Raw genomic sequence first — 12,284 nt, 5'->3', positions numbered from 1 at the left:
GGCTCTTTAGAGGGCCAAAAGCACTTACTTACTTATACTCAGCAGAATGAATGATCACAAAGGACCGGTAAATGAAGTACATTTGTATTTGCAATGTTTAGCTGTAAAGTAAACATTCAGTAGACTTCAAATGTACTTAATCTCTCAGTGCATTGTGATTTTTCATTCAATCGAGCAAATATGTGTTTTGGATTCCCCTATAGAGCTTCTAATTCGTCCTTCCTCACAAGTTAGAGTTTGTTATATAAAAAATAAAGTTGGAAACTTCACTTACAGCTTCCACATCTTCTCTGTCAAGTATGTGCTTTATGCTCTATATCAGACTTTAGCAGTTTCAAGGAAGCGGTAAGAGCATTATAGTGATATTCACTGGGTAACATGAGGAGTATGTCTATGTAGGAATGGGTAATTGTGAATAAAAACACTAAAACAAGATGCAAATACTTCGCAGGAGTCAAGAACTTTTGATTGGCAATGGATGGGAATGAAGAAAACATGATGCCAGTTTATTTAAAAGATGGAAATTAACCTGATTGTTGCCAACAGGGGCACAAAGGAAACACAGATAATGAGTTAGGCTGTTAAGCCTCCGAGAAACTTAAGGACACAGTGTTCTTCGGGTTACAAAACCTTTTCTCTATAAATACAAACTGATTCCTACAAAGCTCGTTCTTTTCTCCATCTATGTTTTTTACTTGTATTTGTAAAAGTACGAAGAATGCTTTCCCTTTCAAGACGCAACATGAGTGCAGCGTGAACTCATGGAATTTTACATTTTCTCCAAATTTTCTCCCAAAAGCTTATTTTTTTTTAACACTTTTTCCTTTTTTTGTGTTATTTTTTCATTCATTGAGAACATCAAACAACTTTTTTTTATCCCGAGAAGGTTGTATGCCTACAAGGTTGTACAAATAATAGATTTTAAACAAGTGATGAAAAAAAAAATAATTTGTATTTAGTTGTTTTCTATGATTGAGTGCAGTGTCAAATATTCCTCCACAGATAATTCAGTCTTCCTGTATTATTTCAGGATAAGATTGGTGTTTCTTTTTTATATTATGCTCAAGACAAGCCCATGACTCTTAGCAAAAGCACTAAAACTGTATTTTTTTATTTATTTATTTTTTTAATTTAACTGACAGACTACTTAAACACCCAGCTGTCACAGTTTGCCTTTCAGGGTTGCTGAACAGGCCTTTCTTGAAGCAGACATTTTAACTTATCATAGCATAGAAACGCAGGTGGTGCTAATAACACTAACGATTTGTTCACTGACTGTAAAAAACAAAACAAAACAAAACAAAACATTAGGCTATTAATGGCAGTAGCTACACCTGTGTTGCACAACTCAAATGCCTGCCCTGAGAATTACCAATTCTGTTCTCCGTGGCCTGAAAAAAGAAGGAAAACATAAACTTCATACCATTCTTCACTTTACTTCCTCCAACCTGCAGCACAGATGAACGGCAGCTGGATTAGAGGGTTTACACAACTAGGGCTGACCTCTCCATCATCATTATTATTCCAGGTGAAAGCTGCTCAATTGCCTCATTTACAATCTCTGCAGTTTTAGACAGTGTGTTGCATCACACCACAAATACAGTCCTAGTAGAAAGTAGCCACGTAGTATTAATATTGAGCGAGCATCAAAGTATAATATTCAGTATTTCAATTCTAAACGTATCTATTTTTTTTCAGTAAGTTTCACAAAAACTCACTCAAAGTCAAAATTACACTGTGTCATAATCTTCACGCACTGTTATCTGATAGTTCTGTTGAATGAATGAATGAATGAATATTTTATTTCAGTTAGGTACAAAACACATACATATTAAAAAACAAACAAACATAAAATTAACACAATTGGTCACTGAAAAAGGAAGAAGCTGAAGCCAGAGGCTTATTTCTGCTTCTCCTACTTCCATCCTTACTCCAACTCCACACCTGAAGTTGCAGCAGATTAAACTTAAACACAAATTATTCTACATTCGGTTTTTCATGTCACTTTGAAATCATATTACTTTCATAGCCCTTGAGAATTTGACAAATTTAAGCCTTTTTGAAACTCGACAGCGAGCTACACAATTTCACTTCATCCTTCAATTTGTTCCATAATTTGACACCAGTAACAGAAACACAGTGATATTTACCATTTGTTCTTTCTTTACACGTTTCAAACACAAAAATCCCTCTTAAATTATAATTTCCGTCTCTTAACCTAAAAATTTTCTGAATACAAACAAGAAGATTTTTTACTTTTAGCACAAAACATAAATTCCATTGTTTTTAAATATACAATATCAAAAAAATTTTAGTGAACCAGATTCTACAAAAAATGGATTACTTGATTGAAGATAACCCGCTTTATTTATGACTCTAATAGCTTTTTTATGGAGTTTAATTATCAGGTCTTTATTAGTTTTATACACATTGCCCCATATTTCCACACAGTATGACATATATGGCATTACAAGTGAACAATACAATATATGCAAACATTTTTTGTTTAACAAGTCTCGAGTTTTATAAAGAATCGCAACAGCCTTAGACATTTTACATTTGATATATTCTATTTGTGGTCAATAATCACTCCCAAAAATTTTATTTCATACACCCTTTCAATTTCAATTCCATTAATTTTCAGTTTTATATCATAATTTACCCGAGCACCACCAAAAACCATCAGTTTTGTTTTATCTTCATTAAGTGATAACTTATTTATATCAAACCATTTTTTTTAACTTGATCAATTCCTTTTCCACAGTTTCTAATATTTGTTTCATATTTGCTCCCGAATAAAGCAAATTAGTATCATCTGCAAATATTGTTAGCTTAGCTCTATTTATATCTCTGAAATAAAGTTTCGGGGATATTATGGTTTTACCCCAAATGCCTCCGCCGGATATCCTTTGTGTGAACGCGATAACTAGGACAGATTTGGTTGGATTTCCTCTCCCTTGATAACCAACATAGGGGACCCCTGGTGGAAGAACGCTATCGATTTTGGCTTGTCTATGAGTATTATAAGTCATCCAAATGGGGGCGCTTAAGTTGAAAATCTGTTTTTTTGGACATAAATCAAGCAATAATAGGTTGACTGAGATAAAATTTGGTTCATATAGATCAGGGGTGTCAAACTCATTTTAGTTCAGGGGTCACATTCAGCTAAATTTGTTCTGAGGTGGGCCGAACCAGTAAAATTATAATATAATAATATATAAATAATGTCAACTCCAAACTTTTTTCTGTGTTTTAGAGTGAAAAAAGTAAAATTATATTAGGAAAACGTTTGCATCTACAAACTACCCTTTCAAACAATGTGAATAATATGAACAAACTGAAAAAAAAGTGTAATTTTAAAAATATTATGCTTCAGTTTATCATTTACACATGCACATTATAACTTACAGATCACAGTGGATTTACAAATACACAAAACATTTAGTAACAGGTGGAATATTATTAAAATTGCACTTACTTATCTTAAGACATTTCAGATTGTTCATATTATTTCAGGATATTCAGATATTTTTTTTGCAATATTATACTTTATTTTAGTGTAAATACATGAAAACATTTACATTTACAAAGAGAAAAAATTAGAGTTGTGAGTATTTACAGGTTATTATGACCCACTTGAGATTGAATTGGTCTGAATGTGGAACCTGACCAAAAATGGCTGTTAACATCCTAGTGTAATTTTTGCATTTCACAAATTCATCCAAAGGGCCGGACTGGACCCTTTGGCGGGCTGGATTTGGCCCCCGGGCCGCATGTTTGACACCTGTGATATAGATCATCTTACAGCTGTCCATTTTCTTGCTGAGTTCATATGTTGTCATTTTCACTAGGTGGAGTTTTGTGGGAAAAATTGGTTCTTTGATCATTATTCTGCCACCATCAGGTCGATGTAGCTCAAATTAAGTTCATATCAATTGTCTAACATTCATCTTTCTTCATGCCACTGCCTTGAGTTTACATGATGTCATATTTTGACATCAGGTGGTGTGTTTTTTCCAAATGGTTGAGGAGCCGAGGACTGGGGGGATTTCAGGGCTATACCCTTGCTGTCGGCCCCCGACAGAGTAAGTCTCATTTTAGTCAGAAAACACAGTAAAAATCCAAATCCAATCCAATTTAATTTATAAAGCACTTTAAAACAACCGCAGTGGACCAAAGCGCTGTACAGAAGAATAATAAAACCAAAATAAAAGAATAAAATACAGAATAGATTACAAGACATAGAAATGTACAAAAAGAAAACAAAGAAATCACATCTGTTTTCTGTCAGTATCTGCAATAGAGTCAAAGTTGTCCAAGCAAGTTCACAGCTGCCATAGTTTAATCTGAACTGTGGATCAACAAACATAGTGGCATAATACTGTAACTTCATGTCCTCAAAGGCTTCATAATTAAAGCCACCAGTGTTGAAGAAATGCAGTAGACTTCTTTCCATTATTTTAGAGGTGTTTCCACTGTTGAAAACAATGTAAAATCAATGTTTTTTTTTTTTATTTTGTGATTTTCTTTGCTTCTCAAAGTTGTTTCTCAATGGTTGTCATCCCGTCCTCAACTTACCCGTGGTGTTAGTTTGGAACGTCATGATAGACCAACAGGGTGACTCACTACTCCCTCTAGTGGTCACATATATTCACACTGACAGGCTGCTCCATAGCTGTGAGTAAATTATCTCTGCTATGCAACATACTGCAATCTGATATATTATCCAAAAATCTGAAATACTTTGATTTGTTGAGGTGTTTTTTTTTTGTTTTTTTTTTATTTATAGCTATATTAAGGAAGTCTAATTTCCCAGAAGTAATGCTCTTTCACTTTCTTGAATGTGGGGATGCATAGATAACACCTAAACATATCGGTTGATATGGACCAGTATCAGCTTCTGGTAAATAACATTTATAATAACTTTACACAACATTATTTCATCTTTGGCAGTGGCCCATTCTTATCTGCTGTGTTATGTAAAAGGTTATATAGAAGAGATTTTTTTTAATATAACAAAAGATTGCTCGTAACATACAGACAATTAAGATACTGCTTCTCTCACTTTATTAAATCCTATTTTTAAGAGGTAAAAATAGTATAGGAATAAATAAATCGTATAAAGAATGAACTAGAATAGAATAAAGGGAGAGTCAGTAACAAAAACAAAATAAACAACAGCAAACAGTGGTTATCAGCTAAAATGTCATCTTAAATATCAAAATGGCCCAGAATCTCACAATCAGTGCATATTTGATCAGGTTCAGTTGCTTTACTTTTTGTACCTCTAAAAAGCTTCACCATCAGTGATGATGGTTTGTGCCAGATTACCTAAGGACATTCCTTCTTTCTTCTTTGGTTCTGAGTGTTGATAAAGTATGAAGGATTTTTCAAGGTGAAATTGTTGTTTTTTTTCTTTTTTTTTTTCAGTTTTACAGAATTATCACTTGAAATGTGTTGTTGTTTGGCCTTGGACCTGGAAGATGTCCATGTAAATATGGAAACTACAAACAGACTTGATGCATAAAATCATCTTTTGGGATGCAATTAGACAACTGTATGGGTAAAATGGAAACCAGTTACATCAGATGGACGTCAGACATAGATCTGCACCCAGGGTCAACAACCTATAAGATGTAACTGTAGAAACAGCCTTGTAACCTATTTGGCTGCAATAAGAATCTCAGAGGACGCAACACAGATGGTTAAAAATATTAAAGGACGGACACGAAATGATTTAAATATGTGGATCGTGTTACATTTGCAGAATCTGCGTTTGATTAACAAGCACCAGCATTTTTTCATCAAAGCAAAAATGGTAAAAACACATTGCATCAGCGCTATAGATACTAAATGCTAAATAATAAATCAAATAATACTTTGTATGTGTTTTGTTTTTTGTCTGGATTTGTGTTTAACTGCTAATTTAAACGTCTTCATTAGCGGAGCTGTTTATGCTGCTGTGTATAAATAAGGAGGGGTACATTTGGAGGCTGGTGAAGATGCTCCGAGAAATGCATGGACACATCGGAACAGTTTCTACTGGGTGTCCCATAAGTGTCCATACATAGGAGTACATATGGTTCTAACATGTATTTCTTTATATTTCTTCTTTATAGTTCTTCAGCAGTGGAGGACACGCACTGAAATGTGTTCCCGACAAAATGGCAGTCATATAGAGCATATTATATAAATAAAAATGGTTTATGTCAAGAAACGTTTATTTTTCCTATGTATGGAGACTTATGGGACACCCTGTAGAAGATCAGATGCCCACTGGCAATGTCTTAACAAACCATATGGGCAGCAAAGTGCCTCTCCACATGCTTCTGTAATGGGGTTATGAGCTGTCAGAAACTTCACTTGACATGTCTGCGCCGTCTTCGTACATCTAAGCGTTGTGATTAACCACCTGATCACCATACCCCTTAATGTTCTACCGCTTTATGTTTATGGGAAACACTGTAGAAATTATTCAGTCCTTTTTGTCTTGCAGCTTCATGTGGTCTCATTTGTCTGATGTGAAATAATGGTTAAAGTAGTGGAGGCACTGCTTTTGTTTTCTCATTTTCATAAAGCGTGTGAATATGCGCTCGGTCCTTACATATTACACTTTTTGTTGCATTTGTTCTCCTGCTTGTGCCATTAGGTGCTTATGTTAAATTCCATGTTGGACTAATCCGTTTTCTCTGTTTGTTCTTCCAGGGAGCGCCGCTGTGTTCACCCAGCAGCCCACGGACTTGGTGGTGGTAGCGGGACAGCCGGTCACACTGCCCTGCTCCATCCCGGGTTACCATGGCATGGTTCTGTGGCTGCGTGATGGGATGGCCCTGGGTGTCAACAGGGATCTGTCAGGTATTAAGTCACTTATCCCAATCAGTGTAAAACAGCTGTGGTGATCATACCGACTGTATTTATGAGTACACCATGCAATGATGATGATACTGATATGATTCATTCCTTCATCTTCTGACCTGCTTTATCCTCAAGAGGGTCGCGGGGTGCTGGAGCCTGTCCCAGGTACCTATGGGCAAAGGCGGGGTTCACCTTGGATGTGTCACCTGTTCATCACAGGGCTGACAAACAGAGAGGAACAACCAGTTACTCTCACATTCACATCTATGGGCAATTTAGATGAACCAATTAACCTATTAGTATTGATCCTGTCGTGTAAAATTTACTGCCGCAGGTGGGAGACATCTTTGGTCCCTTTGATGCTCTTCCACACTGGACTCTGGAATGTTGAATGTATATCTCTGTACTCCTTAAACTACAAAAAGACATGTACGCCCATGGAACGTTTTCAAAACGGGGTGGACAAAAGTACATGTGAGTGGAAATTTCGGACAGTCTGGGAAATAATTTACATATTCTAGGAGGGCAGGGAGCAGGGAGGTTCAGCGTCCGTTTCCCACAGTGCACGTCGTGACAAAAAATTCCGAAGATGCCCAAGTTACCTCCGGGTTCTGAATGTCAACACATGGTATTTGTTTATGGTGGATGGCGCTTCGAAATTGTTCACCATAATGCAAGAGATTCAGGTGAGTAATCACAGAAAGGCTTACAGATTCATGATACTTAGCCTATGACTGAGGTTTGACAGATTTGATGAAAAATTTGTCACAAAAGTCTCCAGCACCTTTAATCTATGTAGTGGAGCTTCGTCAAGTAAATGCACACAGAGTCAAGTCAAAGTCAGAGATCAAGCTGACTTTGTACCACACAAAGTGTTTATTTATACACAAAATAAACACTGAGTTGAAATCTGCAGAAACAACTGACTTTTTCACTCTGGGAGACCAATTTTATTTGCCTAAAAATAGGTTGGGTTTTAGCTATAGACCTTCCTTTTCTACCATATATAGAACATTATTCTAGTCACATTAGAGCCGGCCTTTTGGGCTTTGTCCATGATAGGGTAAATTTTTACTGGTCTCTGTCTAGATTGGACAGCATATATATATATACATATGCAACTATTTCACAGTATTAATTTATCATATATACAGGGTGGGGAAGCAAAATTTACAATGAACATTTAGTTGTTTTTTCTCAGCAGGCACTACGTCAATTGTTTTGAAACCAAACATATATTGATGTCATAATCATACCTAACACTATTATCCATACCTTTTCAGAAACTTTTGCCCATATGAGTAATCAGGAAAGCAAACGTCAAAGAGTGTGTGATTTGCTGAATGCACTCGTCACACCAAAGGAGATTTCAAAAATAGTTGGAGTGTCCATAAAGACTGTTTATAATGGAAAGAAGAGAATGACTATGAGCAAAACTATTACGAGAAAGTCTGGAAGATACTATTAAAGAAGAATGGGAGAAGTTGTCACCTGAATATTTGAGGAACACTTGCTCAAGTTTCAGGAAGCGTGTGAAGGTAGTTATTGAGAAAGAAGGAGGACACATAGAATAAAAACATTTTCTATTATGTACATTTTCTTGTGGCAAATAAATTGTCATGACTTTCAATAAACTAATTGGTCATACACTGTCTTTCAATCCCTGCCTCAAAATATTGTAAATTTTGCTTCCCCACCCTGTAAATATGTAACTTTTTCCTAGGATATATCAGTTATTACCCAGAATGTCCAAAATTTCCACTCATGTGTACTTTTTTGTTCACCACGTTTTGAAACCTTTCCATGGGTGCACATGTCTTTTTGTAGCAGTTCTCCCAGGAAAAAAAGTCAGCTACTCTGGTACAATCTAGTACAATCTTTACATTACTAAGAATAACTCCTGGCATGCAAATGAATGCAGGTTAAATATTTTTGAATACAAATCGAATACTTTTGATTAAAATACTGGTTTCTGACACCACAATCCCAGAGAGGGTTGTCATCAACGGGTGTCATCAGGTTTATGCAAAAACAACAGATTTTCATGAAACTTCCTTGAAGGGTAGGAATGGGCCAGTGGTAGATGATTTAAAAACTAAAAGGAGTAAGGGCTTGAATTATTATTTTTCACATTCCTTCAAAGCAGAAAGCCTTTAGTTATCCAGTAACCATCAATATGATATGTATGCATCTCAATTGTATTTTATCAGATGCAATACAAAGTCTCTTATTTATTTAACCAACAAACCAAACAGTCAACAGTATTTCATGTTAGACAAGCCCATATCTCTTGTCGGAAGAAGCAAAGAGAACTACTTTTAAGCATTACAACAGATTTAGATGCATAGGTGTTTGGATATGTGAAAATATACTGCAACACCAACCACTTCAAGAGAGTGGTTGGAGGAAAATTAGAGGTTGTGTGCACACTAGAAATCCAATACTGATGTGAAGAAGTCCATCCTACTGCTTCACTTTCCCATATTTTGTGACAATAATCAACATGCTAGGGCATCGACTCTTGTCTAATGCAACCTCACACTACACATAACTGTACGTAAACGGGAACATTAGCGGAATGTTCATTTTCATTTAGCATGTAAACAGCTCAGAAGGAATATGGGTCAAACCACAATTTTTAGTGCATGTAAAGCAGGGGTGTCCAAACTTTTCTTCAAGAGGGCCAGATCTGAAAATGTGGACAGTGCCAGGGGCCAGTGGTCCCTTCAGACATTTTTTAAACAGTAAAAATTACATCTAAATGCACTGTTCTACAACAATTTTATTTTCATTGTCACAATATAATTTTTTTTAAATGGCAATGTAACCAAATCTAAGCCACTCAGGTGTGAACAAATTAAAAAAAACAAAAAACAAAAAAACAATTCTGCCTTCCTTTCACATCTGGAGTCAGATAACATAGAACAAACTCTATAGAGTGTCTTAAACTTCCAAGTTGATAAAAATCTTAACCCCACATTCATTTTAAACATGACTTATATGAGTAATCATTACTCATATATTACTCAGTAATGCAAAGTCTGTTAACGTTTAAGATGAAAACATATGACTCTTACTCTTGTCTTTCACAAAATCATTCAGAAAGTAATATTTTGTGTCACAAGTACATAACACCAGCAGTTAGGGGCAACTAACCTGGCAACTTGACAAATTAGGCAAACATAATTGCCTCGATTTTCAGTGAAAAAAAATTGTAATTCCCATCTCTCCTGGAAGCGGCGGCCCTCACTGTCAACTTTCGTTTTTTTATTTACAGGCGCCGTGGTTTGAAATTAGCGAAAAAGGTTCACAGCGAGGTCACAGACCAGATAGAGTTAGAGTGGTGCTGCCACCATGAGGTAAAAGGAGAAACTGCATTTTGAACCTTTTTTGATTCATGTACTCGGTTCAACAGTCCAAGCGGGCCATAAATAATATAATATAACACCCAAGCTGTGGGCCGTATAAAATCTGACCGTGGGCCGTGATTGGCCCCCGGGCCGGACTTTGGACATGCCTGATGTAAAGGCATTGACTGTGATCATCATAACCTGGGAACCCCACAGTTCCATAAACTGCAACACTCTGTTCATGGGACTGTTATAATTTACCTCCACTACCTCCATTTTTATACATCTCACTTTTTGACTTTAGAAAACCAACTTGAACTATATAGACTATTTGAAAATATGTAATTAAGAAATAAATCCAGTGTTTCCCACAGAATTAGACTTTAATTACCTAGAGTATGGCAGGTCACTGCCGTTTAGTTTATTAATGGAAAACACTGGAATAATACTATTACACTAGAAAAAAATTACCACAACAAATGAGAATTCAGACGCTCCTTGCCAGCTCTTAGAGAATTAATAATTAAGAGCTTATAAATAATGTTTCAATAACTGTGATTTGTATAGGCAGCACTGGGCGACAACTAGTTTTATGCAACCCACAAGTATAGAAGCATGCTCGGCTCACTGCAGTGCGGATCTTTTCACCAGTAATCCCCTTAAAGAAGACCCATAAAATGGCCATGCCCCAGGTAGGATGGGCTCTAGCCCTAAGGGAGGAGGGGGCTAGACACTTCTGCTAATGCAATTCAGAGTTATTGCCTCAGCCGAGTGCTGATGAAATAAGAGTTTTCCGCTATAAGGAGTGATCATCTCACCTCAGGCATCTTGTTTTATCCACATACATGTGTCGAGTGCACAGTGTGAAGCTCCTTGGCTAATCAAAGTGTGGAGGGCGAACGGCTCATAATTCTAAAGTAGGACACATGTAAGCACATTCTAGCACTTTAGGGACGAATGTAGGATTAGGTTGGCACAATTTAGAAAGCACCGGTGCAAATTGCAAACATGACAGGCAGATAGACGGTGTATGCTCTTCACTCAAAGTCTGGGCTGTTCAAGGAAGGGACATTTTAAGTGAAAGGAATTTAATGTGTCCTGGTCTAATAGCTCAAATGGAAACTGCGATGATACACTGAGACAGACAGACTGGGCTTTTAATGAGTCATGTAAACGGGGAGTTAGTGCCAAAACGCATCATGATAGAGTTACTGCCGCTAAATAGTCTTGTCGCATTATGAATCATATACTAGTCCAGGGTCACATACAGCTGAGCTCAGGTCTTGACATGCCTCTGTATGCAGTCAAATTCAGTTTTTAACCAATTTTCACCATTGCATTTTAGTATTCCATTGCCTTTGTCAGTTCATATAACCCAAATTTCAGATTGATAATAGATGGAATCTCAGCTTTTGTCACATTCTCATGACGTCAAAAGTTTACTCATTTATTTTACCGTTATTTAACCAAGAAGTCTCATTGAGATTAGGAATCTCTTTTATAAGGGAGACCTGGCCAAGGTAGCAGCCATACAAAGTCCACACTGTAAAAAAAAATGACTGTAAAATTAACACCAAAAAGTTGTAAAATTGCAACATAAAAAAAACTGTAAGTAACAATATGATGCAAAGTTGTTTATTTTAAAAGATTTTTGTGTGAACGATTAAATCAAATATAGCTGCCGTTTTTACAGGAAGAGTATGTGAACAAAAACAAAACCATTCATTCATTCATTTTCTGAACCCGCTTAATCCTCACTAGGGTCACGGGGGTCGCTTGGAGCCTATCCCAGCTACACAGGGGCGAAGGCGGGGTACACCCTGGACAAGTCGCCAGTTCATCGCAGGGCTGAACATATAGAGACAAACAATCACTCTCACATTCACACCTATGGGCAATTTAGACTAACCAATTAACCTATTAGTGCATGTCTTTAGATGGTGGGAGGAAGCCGGAGTACCCGGAGAGAACCCACGCAGACACGGGGAGAACATGCAAACTCCACACAGAAAGGTCCCACCCCCCGTCAACTGGTGTTGGAATCGAACCCAGGACCTTCTTGCTGTGAGGCACGAGTGC

General features: G+C 36.8%; 1 protein-coding gene across 1 annotated transcript in view; it reads left to right on the top strand.

Annotated features, from left to right (window-relative positions):
* kirrel3a (kirre like nephrin family adhesion molecule 3a) overlaps positions 1-12,284 on the top strand; it is a 520,880-nt gene that overhangs the window by 198,911 nt on the left and 309,685 nt on the right. The window contains exon 2 of the mRNA XM_030154510.1: positions 6,706-6,855. Coding sequence (XP_030010370.1) covers positions 6,706-6,855 — 150 coding nt within the window. The remainder of the gene's footprint in view (positions 1-6,705; positions 6,856-12,284) is intronic.

The sequence above is a fragment of the Sphaeramia orbicularis genome, chromosome 14 (assembly GCF_902148855.1).
Source record: "Sphaeramia orbicularis chromosome 14, fSphaOr1.1, whole genome shotgun sequence".
NCBI classification, from domain to species: domain Eukaryota; kingdom Metazoa; phylum Chordata; class Actinopteri; order Kurtiformes; family Apogonidae; genus Sphaeramia; species Sphaeramia orbicularis.
The sequence above is the reverse complement of the archived record's forward strand: the minus strand, read 5'-3'. Positions and strand labels throughout refer to the sequence as shown.